Below are 23,579 nucleotides of genomic sequence, written 5' to 3'. Positions count from 1 at the left end.
ACAGGCCACAATCAGCAAAAGTCCGGCTTCTAGGTGATAGGCATGGTTTCTATTGCTCAATTACATGCCCAAATCGCAATTAATATCAAGAATTCCTCCCTTCATCTCCTTAGGTGTAGATTTAGAAAGGTGATAGTGAGGTGAATGGTTTAGACAGTCTGCCATTGAATGACATCTTGGAAAGTGGTGACCTCACACTTTGCCCAATCGTAATCTTGTATAAGTCAAGTTATTGATTAAACATGTCCTTTTACAAGACGACATGATCGTGTAACTAGATAGTGCTAACTACCAATCAGAAAGAGCCTGGAAAACTACAAATGGTCAAATCAAAACAATTCTTCTACTGGATTTTCCTTGTCTTTTTCATATGGAGATTTTATTCAAACAAACTATGTGATGGGAAACAAAAGAAAATGGGGCGAGGGCCCAGCTAGCAAGGTAGATTGCTCTTCAACCCGTCTGTGGCGATAACGCTCAGACCTTGACTCAATCTCAAAATGGATATTTTCAAAGGATGCGTGAGAAGGATTCGGCGATGCCAGCCAGATACACTCAATATCATATGCGGCAGAAAGTGAATGCACTAACTTGACACGCTCCTAGGCAAAAGACAACTAGAACAACCAAATGGAAGCTGAAGGCGACAAAGTGGAGCCACCTTCTAACAAAGTACAGACTTGGATGATGTTAGGAAGGATTTCAAGCTAAAGAAAGCGCGCTTGATCGCTTTTTTCACTGCTCTCAATCTCGGCTTGCCAAATTCATGTTCTGGGAATGAGTAATACACATATGGTATTTCTTCCTTGACGCATGTTGTAATTTTTGGGAGTGGGTGCCGAGCCTGCTTTGAGATATTTGGTTTCACTTGGTGGTGAACCTCTGAGACTGGGGCCGTTTCAGATTGACTCAATGGTGACGGCTGCGGCTTAAATGTTCTCATTCGCGGCATTGCCCGTGCGCGCTCTGGTGCATCCGGGATTTTACTCACCCACTGTGATGTCGATTGAATTGGACTTGACTCTACAAATCCGTTTCCTATTGCGACATGGTCTGATTCGTACACTTCGATATGTCCAAAGTCAAGGGTGTTTTCTTCACTTGAGTCTCGAGAGTCTTCTAGCCATCGGCCATGGGCAGAGTAGAATTTGTGTACCCTTCCTGCAGATGCCTGGGCTAGCTTTGCGCCTCGAAGCTCGAGCAGATCGGGTACTGTGTCGTCCAATACTACGATGACTGGGTCGATGTACTGAAATGCGCAGTTCAGAAGTGCTTTTTGCCTCACCATGCCTGGGGTATGAATGTTCTTTGGCTTTGTCATGATAATTGCAAGAGAGTCTGAAGGGCACGTTGCACTGTGCTCATAAATGGGGCGACCCACCCAGTCGAAGTGGTGAATTCTGGAATCCGTTTCTATGCAGCCATCGCGATAGTCAAAGTTTACATTCAGGCTTTCCTGGATTTCGTTGTAAGCCTCGGTGTCATAGTTGGGCGAGCTTACCTTTAGGTCTGTTTCGTCGCTCGTGGGTGACTGTTTGTGACTTGAAGGCGAGCCCAGGCTCTGCAATGTCCAGGTTTGGGGCTCATCAACAGATTCGCTACCTTCCTCGCACCATCCAATATGGTCATCCCATACCTCCTCCTTGATAGGAGTACAGGTGGAGACTTGTCCAGTCATTTGCTTGATAATACTGGCGGAACGATGCTGGAGTACCAGGTTAGTTGATGCTTTTTGAATGTAGTCTTCCACGTCATCCGCCCAATCAAACTTGCAGGGTCTGAGGCGGCCATCAGGCAATGCTTCTTCTCGCTCAGTTCGGTATTGATTACTTTGAGACGAAACCCGGGTAAGGATGCTCGGGCATACCTCTCTTGGGGAACTCATCTTGTTAGCCGAAAATCTTTTTCTAATATTTAATTCAGTCGAATCTGCTAATTGAAGAAGGCTTCTGATCAAATTAGAGAGTTACCAATGTTGGCAGTATGGTGGATGAACTCGATGATGCTCTGGAGGAGTAAACAAATGGTCTTTGTGGTTCCTCGGACAAACCTCAGAAAGGATGATATACTGTGCCCAGATAGATAAACTGAGAATCCAATACCAAGAAGGTGTATGATTTTGACGGTATTTATGACAAGTATTTAGGTCGACGCCGGTATTTCGGGGCTATGCTGATGCATCGTTGTTCTCCGAGTAAAGCACAATGGCCTTCCAAATTTTCCTTTGTGCATCAATAAGAGAGAAGGCTCGGCCAAACTATTATAATACTTGAGCCTTTGTGTGTCTCAAGGTTATTATGCGAGTTTTTATTTGTCTTGAAAAAGAGAGTGCAATTTCTCTTTGAGCTACGTAGGACCAAAGACTGTTTGTCAGCCAGCCCTAAGAAAACACATAGAACAAAGGGGCAATATATGATGCAATACAAAATACAATGTCATTGCTTGAATAAAGAAAGCTTACAAAGCCTGAGAAATATTAAAAAAATGTGAAGAGAGACGCAAAGTATACAAAGTGAACCAGGTCCAATTACATCGAGGAGCAAACTATTCTGCAGGACATGGTTCTTGAAATAGTCAGTGGGGACGAGGCTGAATCTGGAAAGCACATGTGACATCCGTGTTTAATACGTCAACTTGTTCAATGAAGCGGAAATATAGACGGGTTTAATCGAGATACATATCTTTTGTCGGAGGATCTCAAGAATCGGCCTTCGTTCCGATGTCGGGAAACCATTCAGGCGATTCATTCTATGTGCTTACGTAACCCAACATGACGCCAGAATCCCCGCACTCGTTCGTGATTATCTTCTGATTCTTTTGTTTTCTGCACTCAATTTCTCCTGAAACACTGTGATTCCGACCCATGAACCATTTAAGAGCGTGTATTAGATCAATTGGACACCTCCGACCCGCATACTCCTCATCTCACGCTATCTCCGCCAACCCCACCTTCACATCAGCACTCAATCCAGCTTCTATCCGACGCACCATGGCTTCCGCAATGGCAAAGCGCCTCGAAGGCAAGACTATTGTTATCACCGGTGCCTCATCGGGAATTGGAAAGAGCACTGCTAAGGAATTTGCGCGCACATCACCTAAAAACCTGAAGCTCATCCTGACTGCGCGCCGCATCGATACATTGAAGGAGGTCGCGGAGGAGATTAAACAGGAAGTTGGCGATGGTGTCCAGGTTCTACCTGTCAAGCTCGATGTCAGCAAGCCTGAGGAGATCAACAACTTTGTGTCCTCCCTGCCGGAGGAATTCAAGCAGATTGACGTCCTTGTCAACAACGCGTGAGTCATATCTCTCAATGCGCATAGATCAAATTGGCATTTTATGTTAACCTAAATGTAGTGGCTTGGTCAAGGGCGTTGCTCAGGCACCTGAAATCGCTGCCGAGGATTTGAAAATCATGTTTGACACCAACGTCACCGGTCTCATCAACATGACCCAGGCTATTCTGCCCATCTTCAAGAAGCGCGACGAGGGTGGCCGTGGTGATATCATTAACATTGGGTCCATTGCTGGCCGTGAGCCTTACTCTGGTGGTAGCATTTACTGTGCCACCAAGGCTGCCGTCCGTTCCTTCACAGATGCGCTGCGCAAAGAACTCATCGCCACGAGAATTCGTGTCATTGAGATTGACCCCGGTCAGGTTGAAACTGTATGTTATCACCGGGAATTTATGTCCGTATGTAACCGTGATCTAACAGTTTCTTGATCAGGAGTTCTCTGTCGTGCGGTTCTATGGAGACAAGTCCAAGGCTGATGCTGTATACAAGTAAGTCCGAGGAGTCGGTCTTGATGTATATCAGATGATTAACATACCGCAGGGGCGTTGAGCCATTGACTGGTGATGACATTGCTGAGGTTGTTGTGTTTGCTGCCGGTCGTCGTGAGAATGTCGTGATCGCCGATACTCTGGTCTTCCCCAGCCACCAGGTAAGCCTTCGTTCTATCTCTCTCAAAAGCAAGCGTCATGTGCTGATAATAATGCAGGCTGCGGCCGGTGTCATGCACCGCAAGTCCTGAATGACTGTCAATAATATGAAAGAAATACTTAGACGGAGTAGATAGTGTCCCTCGTATATATGTCCAGCGTCGGATTGAGCGATGTAAATTCGAACTTCATAACTCATCGACGGAAATAAAAATTTGAACAAATTCGCGCAGACGAACCATAAAAACATTATGAGCGTAGTACGTATTATATTATACAAGGCAAGATCAGATATCAATCAACATGTTATATCGGCTTCAACAACGGCCACACAAAATGCGACACGGATATTTATAAAACAGCCAGTTTATCAGATGACAGCGAGGGCCAGGGCAGCGGCAACACCGCCAGCAGCCCAGCGCGCGTTTCCAGTAATCATAGGCATAGCAGCATTACCAGTTCCAGTGTGGCTAGTAGCCGCAGCGCTTCCAGAAGACTCAGCAGTGTTAGTACCGGTAGCGGTGCTGGCAGCGGTATTTCCAGAAGTAGAAGCGGAGGTGGTCAGGGAGCCAGTAGAAGCGGCAGTAGAAGCCGAAGCCGAGGCACCAGTAGTGGCAGAAGCACCGGTTTCAGTAGCGGTGACAGTGACAGCCATCAAAGCGCCGCCGGGGATCGAGGAGATAGGGATAGCGCTTGACCAAGTAGTCTTGATTCCGCTCTCGTTCATGCTAGCGGAGCAGGTGGCGCTTGAGGAGTCGTACTTGCAGTTCTCAGAGATGGTGCTACGATAGGAAGTGATCAGCTATTTTTGTGGGGCGACCTTGTAGGGCTGGCGACTTACACTTGGTCCATTCCGTAGGATAGGATTACGCTTGAAGGGCCTTGGGCGACGGTCATGCCGGCCGGTGGGAGACCGCAGTCGTCGGACTCGACGCCGGGGGCACAGTTGATGAGGTAAGTAGTCATTGAGCCGCTCTGAGGGTATAAATTAGCTTTTGTTGATCATCGTACGGGTAGTAATTTCACATACAGAGCCAATGACCTTGCCGTCGATCTGCTGTTCGTCGAATCCAGGGAGGAAAAGGGTGACTGTCTCGGCGGCGAGGGCGGCGGTCGCGCCGACAAGGAGAGCAAGAGATTGGATGTGCATGGTGAATTATTTAATTAACGAAAGTGGTCAGTATAGTCAAACGAGCGACGAAGGTTAGGCGTTGAAGAAGAATAAGAAAAGTAAGCAAAAACTGGGGAGATTGCAGCCCTCAAATAAACAATTTATCTCAGGGTCTCTCCACGGCTTGTGATTCCTCTGCATAAGCATTGTCTCGAACTAAAGCTGTTTCGGATAATGGAGTCAGCAAACTCTTCCTATTGGGCAATATTTATACCCAAACCACCTAGGGGCGGTACATCTAACCAATTAAAGATTAGCCCCGACGCTAGTGAAGGCAAATGTTATACCACTAAACCCAATTTGGTAACTGAAGTCCCTTAGCCGCAAAAAAAAACAAGACCTAGACGCCTCCAGGGCATCCTGGCCAAAAGACTCATTCAACTCCGGTTTTAGCATCCATTTTTAAATCGTGGGGCGTGCAATTACCGAACTTGCCATCTCGTGCTCTTCAATTATTGGCCCGATATATATCCATTGGGCAAACATTCGGGTCTCCACACAAACTACCTGTTCTTCACAAACTTGTCAGGCAAAAAAAAAGATGCCGAGATATCCTTGTGAATGAAATAGCCTCATATATGGGTCGCAGGGCAAACAATCTGTCATCTGACCTGCAATTATCAGTGGCCGGAATCTTCCAGGTCCCGCCTCGGCCCCATTTCTTTACTTTCTAACCACGATGAGATGAATTCAAACTCCAATATGCCATGGTCCAAAAATTATAATAGCTAGTAGTATATAAATGACCCTGCTACAAACATCTATACTCCTGTTTATTTGAACCTTTGATTGTACTCTTTTGATTAGATTTATTTGATCCACCAATCCCAGCATAGCACTACATATCTAGTCTAGTTGGTGCTATTTCTATGATTTGTGCAGCGATCAACCGACAGGATGTTATTCTAGCTAGTCAGCACAAGGAACTCTTTCTTTTCCTGTCAAGAAACGATGTACGGCGAAATCTAGGTACTATCCTCGACAAGGTCGTCTCTCTTACACAAAGTAATAACTTGACTGAACACTCGTGCAGAAATTTCAATGTTCATTCCACGTGGAAATTGTGTTGCACAGCAGTCGTGTATCACGATGGAGACTGGTGATAGCAAGTTGGTTGGTTCGGGGGTCCAATATTGGTCGTAACAAATTGATTTCAATCCCTCTGTCATGGGAGGACTATAGATCTCACACGCACTTAGAGTGAAATTCTGAGGCAAATACTTGCTGGTTGAATGCACATTACTTACGGGTTCACTGTGACCAGTATTTGGGGACCTACTAATAACCTCAGATATGTCGGTACTATTTCAAGGTACTGTTTCAAAGCTAGGCAGCCCTTCGCATTCAGTATACTGCTTACCAGCCAGAATCAGAATATTTACAAATAAACAGACGCCAATCAATCACAGTCAATATATAGTTTAGGTAAGGACAGTTTAGTACCGATGCATTATGGGTCCATATGTAACCATGGCGTTGGTTAGGAGAGATTGACTCCAGCTGCCAAGTGTGCAAACGTTGTCTGGAGCGGACGAACTATGTGTATGTGGATTGGAACCTCATCATTATGCATAGTGATAACTACGATGATATGTCTGCATACGATATCCTGTCGGAGAGTCAGGAGCCAAGATGGTAAACAACAGTATGAATCTACTTTTCAGGTGTTCAATTCAACTATTCGTGAGAAATGACTGATTACATCTCTCATATGATTGAAGAGCCATCTACCAGTTTGAAAGACAAAGATGGACTCTATTAGTGGTGCATTAAGTAATTCAGTACCATAACGTTGGAAGCGCAAATTATTTGATGTTCCACTGGGACCCAACTAGACTGTCCCTGTGCCTTCAACCACGAGGCTTACCACGATCAAATGTTTTCAGACAAATGGACCCTTGGACCCTGAGCCACTACAATCAAGGTGGCTTGGTGGCCATGTGCATCAAAAGCCTCCGCCCTCGGCAGCGCCCGGTGTGTACTGCATACCCGCTAAGCCCGCGGGGTTGTTGGTCAACCTAATTGCCAAGCGTCCAAGAGAGTAATAGTAAGCGACGCGATAGCGTCCATTCCAACCACTGTGCTCAGAACGGACCACATCTAGCTTCTTTGAGACAGCGTAGTGTCGTGGCTGACCGTTCAGATGATCAATTTGTCTTGATGAACATTTCTTATCACATCCTGCGGAACCCCACATTGCGATTTGGTTCGGCTCAAACCGCCAGCAAAACCAGCCTTACGGACGTTAGTCCTCTTTCTGTGTAGACATCGCGATTTGAACCCGGTTGTACGCTTGAACGGCCCTTGGCAAGGCATATTCCGCCCTTGGCACGAACCTCAAAGGAGAGCTTCTGTTTCTTGTGTTTTTCTATATAAATGAGCAGCCATAGAACTTATCTTCAAAATCCTTCCATCTTCACAACACGATCTTGCGTTCAATAATAATCAACGAGTGATCCGTTATCTTGGAGCTAAATCATCTTATACCCGGAACAATGACAGACACAGTCGACAGAAACAAGGCAGTCTATAAGCTTGCTGCGCAGCCATTCATTCTGGAGCGCCAGGGAGATTACGACGAAGCCATTCAAATTTACAAAACTGCCATCGAGATTTTGGACGAACTGACCATGAGATTCAAGAAGGGAAGCGAGATCCGCAAAATCAACAGAAAAATGTTCGAGCGGCAGGTTCAAGTTCACCGTGAACGTCTAGCTTATCTTGAAGGCTTGAAGCTCAAAGGCAGCTTTGATGGCATCATACTCCCTCCCACCATCCTGGATGCAATGGAAGAGGTGGAAAAGGAGAACGGAAAGACCTGGACATTGACCCAGGTGAGCCATACTTGTAATCCCCGAGATCTAGCGTCGCGTTTTACTTATACACGTTACTGTGCAGATCCGCAAAGACCTCCATGCTTTCCGAGGGGATACTCCGAGTGACACACAACCAGATCTAAGCAATGCTCCCGCGCATCTCCACCCATTCCTCGGCACCGACTCCACCCAGATTCCTTCCTTCTCATTAACCCTTTCTCCCTCGGCACCAACGATCACGTATCGGATTACCCGTTCATCAGAACTCGTTGATTTAGGCATGCGCTCACACTGGTACTTTGTGAAAGACATCACAAATACACTCGTTTTATATGCCCTTCAATTCATCTGGAGTAACGAGATGCCCATAGTGGACACCGTTCTCCGGCGCGCAGGCGAGTTCCTGCCCCAAGTCGGAGCGACGAGCGTGAAGCTCCAAAAGATGAAGGGCGGCAGCTTTCGGCTCATCACGCGCACGATCCCTAATATGGGAGCAATTACCGAAATTCCAGACGGAGAGATGCAAAGGAAAGATTGGTCGCCGCGGCGATTCGAATACGGAGGGCGGAACTTTGTCTGGAAGAACGCGGCTGCCGAGGGAAAGAAAGAGGGTGGTATGTTTGGAAGTTTTGGATTCGCTTGGGAGACATTGTATGAGACCAAACGTGTCTGGGCCAAGGCGGGAAGTCGGACAGGGAAGAAGGAGGATGAGATTGTTGGTCCTAGATTGTGCTGGGGAGAGAAGAAGGGAGGGAATGGTGCTGATCATAGTATTCATATGGTTGGTGGGTTGGATATGTATTTCCGAGAGCACTTGCTCGCAGTGCAGTTGTCTAGGATGGCGCGTGTCCTCAATCCTCCGCAGAAGGATACTACAGGGATTGAAGTTGCAGGCGCTGGTTTGGGTTTGCTTTCGATTGCAGCGTCTTTGGCATGAGACGCAGATGGAAGTCCCGCTGTGCTTAATATTTAGTCACTTTCCTAATACCAAACCATGTTTCAAGCGTCCAGTTTCGCCACATCCCGGATAATGTTCTTTAAGAGGATGTCATCAATTTCCCACCCGGTCAGCCATCCGGCGGCTGTTGAAGTTGTTCTAAGAAGTCTTTGTCCAGATCTCCTGCATAAAACCCTAAATTCTGCGCGAAGAGAGGATGTTGCCTACGGCGAGTCAGCATGAATATAACCTTTGAAAGATAGACCACATACCTGTTCGACGGGATTGAAGTAACCATTTCTTCAAACAACGCATCGAATCCTGTCAAGTCCACAAATGTGGCTTCGGTGGGTGATTGGTGCGCTGAAATCTTCTTTGATCCCGATACTGTATCCACCGAAGGAATGGAGATGGGCGTTCCAAGCTGTGAATTGAAGGCATGCAACGCGCTTGGTTGAACAAGTCCATTGTTGGGCGCATTGGATCGATTATTCCTGGCTCGAGACAACGGCGTATCAGTCAATGGATCTCGGTTTTCCGGAAGTCCGTTCATTGTTCTTGTTTCCGTCTGTATGGATGGTATGTAAGAACTCAATCGGGTTTCCAAGGCTTCTCGTTCTTCTGAATGATGGTTGTGAAAAATGGCATTCAAACACTGTTGACCCTGTAAAGCAAAGCATAAAAGGAGAGGAGATACGCGAGATGCTCCAGTTATCTCCACGTATAGGTCCAACAGAATGACAGTAGATTGCAAAACTCTGCCGGCTAGATCATTTCCGACCGTGTCCAGTGTTGGGCTTGTGCTGGAGAGTGCCAATATGACAAAGTTGCAGGTGAGATGCAACATGAGAATGGGAGGTGTAGCGCATGCAGGGCTGTGGCTATAGGGATATTCTTCCGCAAGGAGCGTCTGCTCAGCTTGCAGATTGTTTGTAATCTCGTAGCGATCCACGCCAGGGGTATCGGTTGACACATACAATATTCTAGCCAGGTATTCCATGAGGTTGTTGACCTTGTTGAAGATACTCAAAGCTCGAAGAGGGCCCTGAGGTGTGCTCGGACGCTGACCGTCAGAACCTTGTGGGGATATCGTCCAAACGTCCCACTCTTCCATGTTGTCTTCATTGATCATCTCTTCTTTTCTTTGCTCTGCTAGTGACATACATGGTGCTTTGTTGAGAAGACTAGACAGTAGGTTGTCAAGGAAGATGCAGCCATGGAAAGTGTGATGATATCGGTTTTTCTTAGCGGCTGCGGGCAATGATGCCAGCATTCTGGAGGCCTGGCCAGCCAGCCTCCATGCATATAGCAAATCCCCAAGCTTGATTTGCAGTAAAGTGAAAACAAGAGCAGCTTGTATGTGGCCCAATTCCAGATTTGATGATTGCGTCATGATGCGTGCGCCAATTGAATCTTGTATTTCTGAGTAATTGGACTGTCTTCGGTCTCCGTTGTCATTGGTAAACGTTTCATATGCCACAAGTGCCCAGAGGGCTAATCTTGATCCGTGGTATTGGGTATGCTGTGCCTGGGATCCGGTATGCATCGTCCTCAAAAGATCATGGCGTTCCATGATGGGGAACCAGCAGTGAGTGTATGTAAAATAATTCTCTAGTACGCTGAGAGTATTTGGTGGGTATGGCAAATCTAGGCACTCTCTTGTCCTCGACTCATTATTGAGATTTATTTCTTCCAATGCTGGTTCAGGTTCATTGAAAACAGAGGTCGTGTGTGCAGTATCACCGGTGATCACGCCTGATGTGTTGGTTATCTCTGAGGTGTCCCACTCAAATTCGTCAGAAATGGTCATGGCGGAGCTGTCTTGGGGATCTTGATCAAGCAGTTTAGATAAATCTTTGGCCAGTCGAGACTTCCGCCAGACATTCGCGGGGTCTTTAGCAACGAAGTGGTCGTTCCGCGACCTGGCCAGAAGGTCGTGTACCATGCTCTCGCTGTTTGGTACATGTTGTAGAACTAGTCCAAGAACAGTCTCCAAGCTCCTGACATATCCAGGGGCCAACCCTCGTCTTCCGCCGCCATTTTGATATGTGCAGGGGCGATCTGCCGCCCGGCAAATGGAGCACACAGGCTGCTCACCGTCGCATTTGGACTTACGCCGACGACATTGATCACATGCTCGGCAGATCCTTTGTCTTTTTGAAGGCCGAGAGCTAGCCATTTCTCCTCATCGTCAACATTGGAGTTTTGGTCGCCGCTGTCCTCCAAATGAGATCTTGTCTGTGACGTCACATGATCGGGTTGAATTTAGCCGAAACTCAACTTCGAGTGACAACTTTCTTATTGTTCATGGTGAACACTTAATTTAATGAAAGAAAGATACCGCCTGGCCTGACCGAATCTCTTCGAAGTGGTCCGCCTATCGACAGTATGTCAGCGGCACCATCGATATTCAACTCGAGTACAGCCGATTTGCATCAAGGAGCTCCGGGCTGCCGACGATACCGCACCGATGCTACCATTCTGCTTGTCGGTTTCATTGGAGCAGGTAAAAAGACTTTGGGCTTCATTGCGTCTGCTGCTCTTCGTCGGCGCTTCATTGATTTCGAGGCAGTTTTCCGGACCAAGGTCCAAACATCACCCCAAGAATTTACTGCAGCTCATGGATTTGTACGATATCGCGAGGTTGAGATTGAGCTATGTCAAGAACTTTTGACTAAGCACCGAAATGGTTGCGTTATCGCTGGACTCGGAGTCACAGCTAGCCTTGCTCGTCCGGGTGTACTGGGAGCCTTTTCACAGCATCATCCCGTCGTGTACGTGCGAAGGGATAAGGCAGACCTTCAAAACTTCCTAGGAGGCGACCCAGACAGGTTTAATCGGATCTTCGAAGTTGGAAATACCTTCTTTGAGTCGATTTCCAACTTTGATTTCTTCAACATCACGCAGGAGCCGACTCATCAAGCGGAAAGCAAGGTTCACGCATCCCTCAAACTCAAAGAGATTGAGCGTGTGTTTGTGGCTTTCTTGTATCGCATATTTGGCCAAGCACCAAAGCAACTTTTCTCCGCTGATGCATTTTCCGAGGCCCATACATACTCACTCCATGTTCCCTTGGATTATCTCGAGGGCAATAATCTGGATCTGGAAACATTAGATGCTGGGGCAGATGCCATCAGTGTTCTATTGAGTTATAAAGACTACGCTCATCCAGGTGTTGTGGATAGACTCTCGCGTCATATGGTGACTCTCAGAAAGCATACCCGGGTCCCAATCATCGTTGATGCGAGCGCAGATGCGCACAAACCAGCTGAACTATACTGGAGATTTTTGGAAATCGCACTACGAGTAGCTCCCGATGCGATCACCGCTTGGCCAGGGAGCTTGGAAGTCAATCGACGCATCAACTCTACGAAGGGCCACTGCAACATTATTGCCCTCCATCATCAGCCGTCTCCGCTAGAGGGTGAAAATTATGCCTCGTTGATACCTTTCATTCGGGCATCATTCGAAGGCATGGACTTTGAAGCTCTACGCCTCACTGGTGGACATTCTATCGCGGAAGATACACTTTCATGTTTGGTTTTTCGCCAAAAAGTGACAAATGCGCTGAACATTCCCGTTATTGCATATAATGATTGTCCCGAGGGGCGCGCTTCGATTATTCTCAACCCCACCTTGTCTCCAGTCTCTCTGTGCTCAAATGGGGGGTCTAAACTCTCCATGCGAGAGGCGCAACGGGCACTCAGCTCGTTGTCTCTGCGTCGGAATAAATGCTTCACGATTGTTGGTCAAGATGTTCGCCTCAGTCTGTCACCAGCAATGCACAATAGGGCATACCACTCCTGTGGGCTCCCACACACTTATGCCTACCGGCAAATCCAGGATTTTTGTGAAATCGAAGACATCTTCAGGGAGCCATCTTTTGGTGGATTGCTAAATGGAATTACCATTTCTCTGCCATTTAAAACAGATGTCTTACGCCTACTTGACGAGGTCAGTCCCGATGCTAAAGACATCAACGCAGTAAATACTGTAGTACTGGAGTACCGGATCGAGTCAAATGGAGCGAAAACTCCTTTTTACCATGGATACAACACAGACTACATCGGAATCAAGGATTGCATCTACAGACATCTATCTCCTGCAAATGCCGTTCGAGACGTTACCACAGCTCTGATCATAGGTGCTGGTGGAATGGCGCGTGCTGCTGTGTACTCTTGTTATCAACTCGGAGTGCGCCACATGTTCGTTTATAACCGAACTCCTTCAAATGCACAAAAGCTAGCTCGCTACTATAATGAGTGGGCGAGATCCAAGGGAGATGGCAGCTTTCACTTGGATGTGATAAATTCAATAGATGATCCATGGCCGTCGGATTTTCGCCTGCCAACAATCGTGGTATCGTGCATTCCTGGGAGGCACGTTGGAACCCAATCACCTGTTGAGCTTCTGATCTCTGAAAAGTGGCTTGAGAGTCGCACTGGTGGGGTCTACGTTGAGGTAAGTCGCTGTTCCACTCTCGAGCATAAAAGCCAAACTAAAATCTGAGTCAGGTCGGATATGGACCTTTCAAGACCTTGTTAATGGAGCAGGTCATTCCGTGGTCAGTAAAAGGGTGGGTCATTGTTGATGGTTTGAAGGTGTTGGTCAAGCAGGGCATTGCGCAGTACGAGCTTTTCAGCCAGAGACCAGCTCCGGTTCATGTGATGCGACGAGCGGTCCAAGAGGAAGCCATCAAGAATGGGTATTTTCATATGTGGTAATGTTAAGTCTGGTCCGGGAACGTCAAGTAACGCTGGTCGACTTGACATCCAATTCTATAGAGTGGGACTTTTTTATCAAAACTTTCGTATATTTTACTTCTGCACATTATAGTGACGCTCGTAAATTGCGTCTCGTCGATATTTTCCCATACCTCGTCTATATTTGTTCCTCTCAGTACCACTGCGCTCAAGATAAGTCTGGACCGACAAGGCTAAATTCATAGCCAGCCCCACATCGAGCTTGCGGGTACAACCCTCGATGAGCTCTCGGCTGTCTTGTAGCATCATTGAGCATCGCTTTCCGTTGCTGTCAACTCATTTCCAAATTTGAAATTAAAGATTGAATAACGCAATGGCGTATCAACCTGCTATTATGAGTGTCTCCTTGGGGCGAGCTTGGCTCCATGACTTCACCTACAAGATGGAGCAAGCTTCAAAAGCAGGCTTCAAGGGGATGGAGATTTTCTATGAAGACCTCGATTATTTCGCGCGGCAGATTTCTGGGAATGACGAGCCAAGTTCTGACCAACTGCTCCAAGCAGCAGACCAGATTCATGCAATCTGCGAAATCAATGGCCTTGAGATCATCACGCTGCAACCATTCCTCTTCTACGAGGGCCTAAAAGATCGAGCACAACATGCAAAGCTGATTGAAAAAATGAAGCTCTGGCTACAACTTGCCAAGCGATTAAATACCACCACTATTCAAATCCCTGCCAACTTTCTCCCCGCAGACCAACTCACCGACGACATTGATGTCATAGTTGCCGACCTGAGACAACTGGCGGATATGGGCGCAGCCGAAACTCCTACTATCCGCTATGCATATGAAAACCTGTGCTGGAGCACCGTCAACGACACCTGGGAGAAGGTCTGGGACATCGTCAAGCGAGTTGATCGACCAAATTTTGGCATATGTTTGGACACCTTCAACATCGCAGGGAGGGTCTGGGCCGACCCCACCTCACCAACCGGCAAGACGACCAATGCAGATGTGGATTTGAAAGAATCGCTGCAAAGAATGGTGACGGAAATTGATGTCGCCAAAGTTTTCTACCTTCAAGTTGTTGATGCAGAGCGGATGGAGTCGCCACTCGTCCAGGGCCACCCCTTCCATGTGGAAGGTCAGCCGGCGCGCATGAATTGGTCGCGAAATGCGAGAACTTACATGTATGAGGAGGAACGCGGGGCATACCTCCCTGTTGAGGATGTCGCCAGAACGATTGTGTCGGGGCTGGGATACAAGGGGTGGGTCTCTATGGAATTGTTTTCGAGGACAATGTCGGACGAGGGAAAGAATGTGCCTGATCTGCATGCACAAAGGGGTATTGTGTCTTGGAAGAAATTGCAACAGAGGCTTGAACTGAATTAATGACTGTTTCATATTTTTGACCAGGTGAAATGAGAAACAAACTTGTGATAGGAGTATACATGTCATTCAAATAGTTAGTAATTTACTAGAGTGACATAGTTTTCTACACCTCAATCTCCTTGCCATCCAACCAATCCTTAGCAAGCCGATACAACAAATCATGTTTATCCCCACAAGCAGTCCCCGCATGTCGCCGATGACCAGGCATATCTTTTAAAACTGATACCCCCATGGTAAGTTCCTGGCAATATGCCAGACACTTGTATCCATCAGGATAAGAGTTGAGCTTCTCCACATCAATATTTGGGAAATGATTCGGAATGACAGACAACAACTTGTCCTTCTCATACCAATGTCTCACAAAGCGAGCACCCCAGCGGCCGTCAATTTTCTCAAAGAAAAAGCAAAAGCGACAATCTGCCTCCGCGTCCACTTCTACACCGTCAATCGTGAATCGCTGTGTAATCGTAGCCTTCATCTTAGTGACAGCGCGGGTAGCGTCCGGAGTGATGTCACTCGTCACTCCATGGCATCGGTGCATGATGAATGCCCCCTTGTCCATGCCGGCTTGGGACGCCGCCATAAAATCCAAGTAAGACACTCGGCCGGACCATGTAGTATACACATATGCTCCTGGGTGGAAGATTGATTTGAAGTTCTCCCATTCGCAGGCATCGCTAAGGGTCAAAGTAAGCTTTGTGTCATTTGACGGTTTTCTTTCGGTGGGAATTACCGGTAGCAAGGCCAGCCTTCAGCTAGCTCGCGGAGTTTGGCGCGCTCAAGAACGAGGCTGTCTGGTCCATTGTTGCGAATGGCTTGTTCAGGCCAGGTGCCTTCGGGTAGGGAATGTAGGTCGGGCATTATCAGGAATCAAATGTTCTGGTTGGATTCTTCGATTCAAAAAGCAAGTTCCTGCTACATTTAAGTATGTTGTTAGTGCGGGGTGCCTCAGGTGAATTCCGTTCGCGGCGTTATTCATTGCCGATGACTTGAAGGCCAGTCTGGAGAAGCGGGGAACCCGGATGTATACCTCCCGAGTGGATGGACAGTGTAAGAGCAGAGTTGTATGCAAACGCCATCGGTTATCTTGCCTTGCGTCCATCTTTGCGTACCTTGATAACAAAACAGGAGTTATATGGAAGGCCTGTAAAAGCAAACCAAAACTGTTTCCACGGGCGCTGATAAAACAAGATACAATATAAAGTAGTCACCATCCAGTCGCATACAATTGTTCTGAGTGAAAGACATAGCTGGTCCAATCTTTTTTATGAGTTCTGTAGATGAATATAGTACTCTAAAAGTTGATCGCTTGACTTTCTTCCGCCGCCCTCATCAATACATCCCACGCCCCCTGGCGATCCAATTTCTGAACATACTCCTCTCCAGCCCACAGTCGCCACTGCTCTTCAATCTGATACCCGATGATATGTGTCCCCTCAACACATGGCCACTCCAGTCTCTCCCCCAACTTAATCATTCTTGTCCTCCGTGGCTTGAAACACATATCCAACAGAACACCTTTCTCAGGTCGCGAAAGGAAGAATTCCAAAACAGATGCTACCATAACCTCAGTCTCAGACTTTGGCTCAAAATCAGGCACCGTGCCAACAATATAATAAGGAGTAGGTAGGTCTTTGGCTTGCTCGAGTTTTTTCACATGAATGATTGTCGGGACACTCGCCAGCTTCTGCGTGTCTCGGATGAGATCCGCCACTTCTTGGTCATCGCGATTCAAAACATAGATCGTCGGGCAGTGGAGGTGCGTTGATAGGGCATAGGCAGCTGCCCGGCTGGCACCTCCGGCTCCTACGATCAAAGCTGTGGCTGGGGAGGTCGCTGATGGCCGCTCGGTTTCGTTGCCTTTTTCCAAGAGACACCCTTTGATTCCTCGCCAGTCGGTGTTTGTACCGCACAGACGACGGTTTTGGTCACCATCTTTGTAATAATGAACATTATTACAGGCTCCAATCATGCTGGCGAGTTCATCCAATTCGTCGAGATGTTTCATGACTGAGTTTTTGTACGGCATGGTGACGACCAAGCCGGCGGTTGTTGGGGCCTTCGCAAGCTTGACTACGTCTTCCAGTGTGGAGCACTCCGTAGAGTAGAATGTCCAAGGGAGACCGAGAGATTTCGCAATGTAGTTGTGCATGCTGTAGGCGATGGAATGGGTGACTCCCAATCCCACCAAGTGGAGGGTCATCTCTTGAGTTTGTGGTTTTGTCATTGTGGATTGGAAATAGGACGAATATTCTTGTATGATGCTGTAGATTGAATGAGTTAATTCAATCGAGCCAGGCTTTACTTCTTATCTTATATTCACGGATGTAAGATTTCCGCCTCGACTGCGACGACCCACAGTCGACTAAATTCATAGCCGATGCAAGTAGATACAATCTACGATCATCTGCGCATATATAACATCCGATATTGAGTATATTATACTTGAACTATTCAATTTAACTAACTGTTACACATCTGCCCATTTTCTTCGTGTCAATATCAGCCCTCATATTCATGATGTCTTCGGATGACATAAATGTATCGAAGAACTTTCACATTTTCGGCAAGGGAATTTCTTTCAGCGTGTCACCCACGATTCACAACGCAGGTTTCAATCACTATGGACTTCCCTTCCACTATACGATTCGCGAATCCGACAGCATTGATGGGGTTGCCCCCTAATTGCAGACGACCGTTTCGGCGGAGCAAGCGTCACCATGCCACATAAACTCCAAGTCCACAAATTCTGCAACGAGCAAACCGAGACAGCAAAGCTTATCGGCGCTATCAACACACTTGTTGTAAAAAACAATGGAAGTCAGCGTACAATCACTGGCGACAACACCGACTGGTCGGGTTTGTACAGCATCATCGCTGCCCACACTACGAAAACACAACAGCCCAATATTGGACTAGTGATTGGGGCTGGAGGAGCTTCGCGAGCTGCGCTGTATGCCATGCACAGAGCGGGGGTAAAGACTATCTATCTCGTCAACCGAACACTTGGAACAGCCGAGAAAGTCAAAGAAGATTTCAGGCAGGCGTTTGAAATCAACATTGTTGCAAGTCTTGCCGATCTTCCCGAGAAACCAGATGTCATCATTGGCACAGTCCCTGCAGATACCACGTCGGAGGATCAGTTCACTCCGCTGTTCGGGTCACGGGGTCTTTGCATCGATATGTCGTACAAGCCACGACAGACGCCGCTCTTGACGGCAGCACAAAGGCATCATGGGTGGGACACGGTGACGGGTGTGGAGGTGCTACTTGCGCAGGCATTTGACCAGTTTCTTCTTTGGACGGGACTGAAACCGCCTAGGGATATTATGGAGGAGGCCATTGTTGCGCTGGATAAGGAGAGGGCAGCTATAGCTAAAGGTGGCATGCTTTGATATTGAATATTTGGTCAGCGTTTAGAATGTTCTTTAGGACTCGAGTAAGTTTCTCGATTATAGGACTTTAGCTACATGTTTTCGATACTATTTAGTGTCCTGATATTGCAGTGTGCGTGAAAACCCCGTCATACATCTTTACAGTAGTGACTTCTACCGCCTTCCATGGCGCAGAACACAGAGCTTTTTCAGCCCCTTATGATATGATTCGCCGATATGTATTCAATAAGCGCTAAAAATAAAGCAGAGTGCTGTTCCTTCCTGTAGTGCCAAACCCTTTCAAATGAACCAAGGTCACCAACGATGCCATCCAAGCAGTTTCCCGTGGCCCCATGGACGTACAATAATAATCGTGGTTTAACATGCTGACATCACAAAGTGCTTCGCCTAAAATACCCTCTGTCTCGGTTCACGGAATCGAATCTAATGGGTCAGACCTGGACGATTTCAACAAATCAGACTCTTTATCTTATGAAGATTCAGGTTCCTCAAGTGAGAGTGGCAGGTCGAAAGTGAGACTTATGGGGACACAGACGATGAAGTGGAGTCCGATCCAATTGCTGATGTATATAAATTATGGAAGGCGACTGACGATCCATTCAGATCAAGATTGTACAGAAATTACGACATGCTAGCTTCTAAAATATCGACTTATTGCTGCACCCCACAGATTCCCAAATACGCAATAATCCTAGATTCTCGCTCATGCCTTCTCTCAGAACAGATTATGCTGCCCTAATATCAAATAATTCCCGCTCCAAAATCGGCAGTCTACATCGCCATAGCCAGTAAACGTAGCCTGCATTAGTAGTAATACGTTCATAACCCAAAAATCATTTGCAGCTAATCACGGGTTCCAGCGAGGTCAACAATGAGCATTCTGAGGCTCCAGTTGATTTCTTTCTTGCTCAAAATAAACAAAGAATTGAAAGAGGACCGAAAGATGTTCTGAGTGTCAACCTTGGAAACACAATGCATTTTTCAAAACAATTAATCGCAGACAATGCGGCTTTGAGATCATTGCTTAAATTAGATAAAAGGCTACCTAATTTTTTTTGGTATTACAGGGCCTCGAATCATTATAAAAGGAGATATCCTCGCCTCAGTAGGTACTAGAAACGTTTCATCAGCAAGAAGAAACATCGCTACAGCTTGTTTCTTTTTGTATAGGGATCCCTGTACTCGTACGGTGTGAATGCACATCGAGGTTTCTGCGTCGAGCAAACATAGATCTAGGAACTTACTATTAGCTAACCTGAATATCCTCGAAGTTTCCGCTGAGTGAACTAACATTGCAGGAAATTGTCGCTGACTAGGACACCATGATAGTATACCCGCGCCTATATGTCGTGTTTTACCGGCCACTGTTCGGAAACTACCAACACTGGGCGTTGTCCGTCGAGTACGAGGAGCAAAAGATGATTTTCGAGATTGTCGGGGAGCATCCCCATTTTGAATGCAATCATCTCGAAGTTGATCCCAAAAGCGCCAAGAGCTACGTGGGAAGGCAATTCGTGGCCGTCATCAGGATTGCGGACATTGAAATTATAAGGAAGGTTGCGGCGGAGATTGCTCTGGATAATGAGACGACAGAATGGGACTGTCAGGACTATGTACTCGAGGTTCTTGATCAGTTGGAAAGTGAGTATGTCTTGGAAGAGGATGATGAGGAGTATATTGACGCACGCAGTATCCTGAAAGGTAAGCGAGGTGCAATGCTATAATGCAAGCCCGACCACTGACTAGCCCTGTTGTTGATAAATCCGATAAGCCTAACGATTCCGGGTTATGTAACTCCCTCTTTCTCGTTTGTCTCATTCTTTGCTCCAGTTTCCCAGGTACCCAATGTAGACTGTATTGCACTTTTCGATACCTCCGTTTTTTTAATATAAAGCAGCCCCTGTGGAAAGTCTGTTTGACCACTTGTCTATAGATAACCCGGTCTAGATCCTACCAATGAGCGTATCGCTTAGGTGAGACGCAATCAGGTAGAATGAAGTTCCAATCCTTGTCGCTCTATGGCGAGAGGCAATTGGTGCACCGGTATTACTTGTAAAGTCATGGCCTACAGATAAGGTTTCCTACACAATCTCTTGCATGCGGCTCAAGAGCAATCATTTCACCATCACGCGGTCCCAGCGTAGCCTTTTCTAGATAAATAAGCGCTCGTATCACTTACCGAATGTTGACAGTTGCATGGTAGCCGCCATGATGAATCACAGACCGTGCGTCCGTTCGACGGATCATATCAGGGTCCCGCACTACCCGCAACATGCAGCCTTACTCACCAAGTTACTTCTAAGAATACATAAGGTAGGTATGGGCTAGCTCGAACTCGAATTCAACTCGAATTCAAATTCAAATTCGACACTGATATATATCCGGTGCTGTCGAGGATGTACGTATAAATGCGAAACCTTGGAATAATTGAGTTCGGATCATCCATGGAAAGAAGCCATCGAAGTCACATCTAGGTCCAGACCGGTATCGCGCCCGGGAAAGAACCGTTGAAGTCAAAACTCACATAGAACGTTGTTTTTTGGCTTTGACATCAGTTCATTGTAGAGATATTTTGAGTTTAAAAGAAGATCATTACCCAGATTGATGTATTCCAATGTGATTTTGCACTTGTAATACAGTTTTAAAGGCTTTGGTATAGAGGGTTGCCAGGGAACTTACCAATCCTCGGGCTTTGCAGGGTCCAAGGAAACGAAGCAATGTACAACGCAAGAGGAATGTTTATCAAATTTCCGGATCTGCAACGTTTCGCTGTCCAAGAAAACGGTTTGGTCAAGGATTACAATGGGGCGATCGTGAAAAATCTTCAGTTTGATCGACAGATGTCTCGGAAAAAATTAAGTTGACAAGGCTCGAACAAACAATAATTAAATGGATGTATCCGATCATGAAAAATGACAGTTGATTTGTGACGGGATGATGCAATTCGGATGCAATCCGGGCGTCTACTGCAAGCCTTCCAGGCGTGAAGAAAGCCTAGCTAATAAATAGATTTGAAAAATCATGATGTTGACAGCCTTTGGTGCCCAACACGTAAAGCGAGAAACTCCAATTCAACTTGATTGCTATCTGGCAATTCCGAGCCTAACGCGCTATAGGCCGATGTCCTAGTTGCGCCTAGATGGGCCCCATCTCCACCTGGACGGCTGATCCACTCTGGAGGAACTGGGCTCTTGATGTCTACAGATATCATTGGGAGAGAGGGGGAGTGTGTAAAATTCAATTGCTACCTAAAGATGTCAAGGTAGGTATGCAGATAAGTGGACAACATAGAGACATGATGGCTATGGAGAAGTACTTTAGATATATGTATGTACTTTTATTATGTAGGGTAGGGGGCCAATCAATCCCCTGGTTGCAATACCATTTAGTAGATTTAGTAGCGTACCAAAGCTTGCAATATATTAGCACGGATTCCAGAACTTAGGGGAATTATTCTTGATTTTTCCTTTATATCTATTATATGTTCAATAGAATGAATTAGAAGAAGAAGCAATAGTCCAACGTTGATGATATCCAGTATAAACAAATCAACCATGATAGAGAAACAGTGGAAGGACAAAGGAACCGAAGACAATGAAAAAGAAGACAATAAAAAGAGCAATCTAGCAGCACATTTTGAAAGTCCCCTTTTTCACCCAATCACCATTTTCCTCCCCACTGTTCTCCTGAATTTCCCTTCACCCCCTTCTTTCCCTTTTGTTTTCTAGGTTTTTTTTTCTTGCGAATCTTCTTTTCCTTATTTTTTCGATTTTCAAAAATCCTGGTTACCCCAGACGGTCTTTTTGTTTCGTGAAGAGATTATCCCATTTTCTCCACTTGAAGCTCCAAACCTCTGATTTCTTCCCGCCAAATCTCCGAAACCTCCCCCTAATTCACCCTTTGTTTAAGCTCAGCTTAGGTGGATATTTCTCTCCGAATTTTTGATCTCCTTTTTCCACTTATCGTTTTTTTTCTTGCCTGAGACGAAATATGGCTTCCAAGGTGAGAATCATTCGAACACAACGTGGGCATTGACTAACTTAGTCAAAACAGTTCCTAAGAGAATACAAGCTGGTAGTTGTCGGCGGAGGTGGTGTCGGAAAGTCCTGCTTGACTATCCAGCTGATCCAAAGCCATTTCGTGGATGAGTATGATCCAACAATTGAAGGTAAGCCACCGTGTTGTCCTTTTCCCAGGGGCGTTTTCCCTCTCAAGTCGACCACAGCTGACTCGGAACTGTCTTCCGTCTACAGACTCCTACCGCAAGCAGTGTGTGATTGATGATGAGGTCGCTTTGTTGGATGTCCTGGACACAGCAGGCCAGGAGGAATACTCAGCAATGCGCGAACAGTACATGCGAACCGGCGAGGGCTTCCTGCTCATCTACTCCATAACATCGCGCCAATCCTTCGAAGAAATCATGACCTTCCAACAGCAAATCCTGCGCGTCAAGGACAAGGATTACTTCCCCATCATTATCGTCGCCAACAAGTGCGATCTGGAAAAGGAGCGTGTAGTCTCAGAGCAGGGTGCGTGGCCCCCTCCCCTCCACTCCCCCCTTCAACACCCTTGCATCACATCCCCGTAATCCATCCCACTAACCACCATAACAGAAGGTGAAGCGCTCGCCCGCCAGTTCGGCTGCAAATTCATCGAAACCTCCGCCAAATCCCGCATCAACGTCGAGAACGCCTTCTACGACCTCGTCCGCGAGATCCGCCGCTACAACAAGGAGATGTCCTCGCACCCGTCGGGCTCAGGCGCGTTCGGTGCCCGCGCACCAGAGGGCAAGATGGATGTCAGCGAGCCCGGCGAGAGTGCCGGCTGCTGCTCCAAGTGCGTCATTATGTAAAAACACATACATCCCGAATCACTGCCCTCGGATCTCGACTGAAACTACCCACACTACGAAATACGCCGCGCAATAACTGGGAAATTTACATGTCCGAGGACGAACTCCGGAATTGTTGGAAATCTTACCATTTGGATGGCTCTAATCTTTGCTCCGAACCCGCCACTCAGATCTACAATGGGAAAAGACGGAGAGCATGTTGGATCCGAACAAACCAAACCTGAAAAAAAAACCAAAGAAGAAGTGGCCCCTGGCGAATTGTGTTATGGATGTTTGTGGGTTCTTTTGGCTCGCATTCTTGATGACTGCCGACCTTGACGCCAATCCTCGTCTCACGAAACATTTTGATTCCCCTTTTGTTGTCTGATTGC

General features: G+C 46.8%; 13 protein-coding genes across 13 annotated transcripts; 7 read left to right on the top strand and 6 right to left on the bottom strand.

The window, feature by feature from the left end:
* Positions 1 to 664: 664 nt before the first annotated feature.
* N7529_001439 (uncharacterized protein) lies at positions 665 to 1,885 on the bottom strand (the record flags this gene model as incomplete). The annotated part of the gene is made up of 1 exon (XM_057236970.1): positions 665 to 1,885. The coding sequence occupies one exon, from the start codon at positions 1,883 to 1,885 to the stop codon at positions 665 to 667; it is 1,221 nt and encodes a 406-aa protein (XP_057101657.1).
* Positions 1,886 to 2,863: 978 nt separating this feature from the next.
* N7529_001438 (uncharacterized protein) lies at positions 2,864 to 4,033 on the top strand (the record flags this gene model as incomplete). The annotated part of the gene is made up of 5 exons (XM_057236969.1): positions 2,864 to 3,294; positions 3,356 to 3,692; positions 3,715 to 3,774; positions 3,845 to 3,943; positions 4,001 to 4,033. 5 exons carry the CDS (start codon positions 2,864 to 2,866, stop codon positions 4,031 to 4,033), a joined length of 960 nt encoding a protein of 319 aa, XP_057101656.1.
* A 278-nt stretch (positions 4,034 to 4,311) lies between these two features.
* N7529_001437 (uncharacterized protein) lies at positions 4,312 to 5,091 on the bottom strand (the record flags this gene model as incomplete). The annotated part of the gene is made up of 3 exons (XM_057236968.1): positions 4,312 to 4,723; positions 4,783 to 4,916; positions 4,972 to 5,091. The coding sequence occupies 3 exons, from the start codon at positions 5,089 to 5,091 to the stop codon at positions 4,312 to 4,314; spliced, it is 666 nt and encodes a 221-aa protein (XP_057101655.1).
* A 1,966-nt stretch (positions 5,092 to 7,057) lies between these two features.
* On the bottom strand, positions 7,058 to 7,309 carry N7529_001436 (uncharacterized protein; the record flags this gene model as incomplete). The annotated part of the gene is made up of 1 exon (XM_057236967.1): positions 7,058 to 7,309. One exon carries the CDS (start codon positions 7,307 to 7,309, stop codon positions 7,058 to 7,060), a length of 252 nt encoding a protein of 83 aa, XP_057101654.1.
* Positions 7,310 to 7,607: 298 nt separating this feature from the next.
* On the top strand, positions 7,608 to 8,865 carry N7529_001435 (uncharacterized protein; the record flags this gene model as incomplete). Its single annotated transcript, XM_057236966.1, has 2 exons — positions 7,608 to 7,946; positions 8,011 to 8,865. 2 exons carry the CDS (start codon positions 7,608 to 7,610, stop codon positions 8,863 to 8,865), a joined length of 1,194 nt encoding a protein of 397 aa, XP_057101653.1.
* Positions 8,866 to 8,927: 62 nt separating this feature from the next.
* On the bottom strand, positions 8,928 to 11,044 carry N7529_001434 (uncharacterized protein; the record flags this gene model as incomplete). Its single annotated transcript, XM_057236965.1, has 2 exons — positions 8,928 to 9,024; positions 9,138 to 11,044. 2 exons carry the CDS (start codon positions 11,042 to 11,044, stop codon positions 8,928 to 8,930), a joined length of 2,004 nt encoding a protein of 667 aa, XP_057101652.1.
* Positions 11,045 to 11,253: 209 nt separating this feature from the next.
* Positions 11,254 to 13,374, top strand: N7529_001433 (putative pentafunctional AROM polypeptide; the record flags this gene model as incomplete). The annotated part of the gene is made up of 1 exon (XM_057236964.1): positions 11,254 to 13,374. The coding sequence occupies one exon, from the start codon at positions 11,254 to 11,256 to the stop codon at positions 13,372 to 13,374; it is 2,121 nt and encodes a 706-aa protein (XP_057101651.1).
* Positions 13,375 to 13,941: 567 nt separating this feature from the next.
* On the top strand, positions 13,942 to 14,961 carry N7529_001432 (sugar phosphate isomerase/epimerase family protein; the record flags this gene model as incomplete). Its single annotated transcript, XM_057236963.1, has 1 exon — positions 13,942 to 14,961. One exon carries the CDS (start codon positions 13,942 to 13,944, stop codon positions 14,959 to 14,961), a length of 1,020 nt encoding a protein of 339 aa, XP_057101650.1.
* Positions 14,962 to 15,064: 103 nt separating this feature from the next.
* On the bottom strand, positions 15,065 to 15,822 carry N7529_001431 (putative pathogenesis associated protein Pep2; the record flags this gene model as incomplete). The annotated part of the gene is made up of 2 exons (XM_057236962.1): positions 15,065 to 15,638; positions 15,695 to 15,822. The coding sequence occupies 2 exons, from the start codon at positions 15,820 to 15,822 to the stop codon at positions 15,065 to 15,067; spliced, it is 702 nt and encodes a 233-aa protein (XP_057101649.1).
* A 433-nt stretch (positions 15,823 to 16,255) lies between these two features.
* Positions 16,256 to 17,188, bottom strand: N7529_001430 (shikimate dehydrogenase family protein; the record flags this gene model as incomplete). Its single annotated transcript, XM_057236961.1, has 1 exon — positions 16,256 to 17,188. One exon carries the CDS (start codon positions 17,186 to 17,188, stop codon positions 16,256 to 16,258), a length of 933 nt encoding a protein of 310 aa, XP_057101648.1.
* A 493-nt stretch (positions 17,189 to 17,681) lies between these two features.
* On the top strand, positions 17,682 to 18,356 carry N7529_001429 (shikimate dehydrogenase family protein; the record flags this gene model as incomplete). The annotated part of the gene is made up of 1 exon (XM_057236960.1): positions 17,682 to 18,356. One exon carries the CDS (start codon positions 17,682 to 17,684, stop codon positions 18,354 to 18,356), a length of 675 nt encoding a protein of 224 aa, XP_057101647.1.
* Positions 18,357 to 19,678: 1,322 nt separating this feature from the next.
* Positions 19,679 to 20,080, top strand: N7529_001428 (uncharacterized protein; the record flags this gene model as incomplete). Its single annotated transcript, XM_057236959.1, has 1 exon — positions 19,679 to 20,080. One exon carries the CDS (start codon positions 19,679 to 19,681, stop codon positions 20,078 to 20,080), a length of 402 nt encoding a protein of 133 aa, XP_057101646.1.
* Positions 20,081 to 22,346: 2,266 nt separating this feature from the next.
* N7529_001427 (Ras family protein) lies at positions 22,347 to 23,208 on the top strand (the record flags this gene model as incomplete). The annotated part of the gene is made up of 4 exons (XM_057236958.1): positions 22,347 to 22,358; positions 22,410 to 22,524; positions 22,610 to 22,885; positions 22,970 to 23,208. 4 exons carry the CDS (start codon positions 22,347 to 22,349, stop codon positions 23,206 to 23,208), a joined length of 642 nt encoding a protein of 213 aa, XP_057101645.1.
* Positions 23,209 to 23,579: the final 371 nt, after the last annotated feature.

The sequence above is a fragment of the Penicillium soppii genome (assembly GCF_028829465.1).
Source record: "Penicillium soppii strain IBT 18220 chromosome Unknown utg000002l, whole genome shotgun sequence".
Lineage (NCBI taxonomy): Eukaryota > Fungi > Ascomycota > Eurotiomycetes > Eurotiales > Aspergillaceae > Penicillium > Penicillium soppii.
This window is presented reverse-complemented; position numbering and strand designations above follow the sequence as displayed.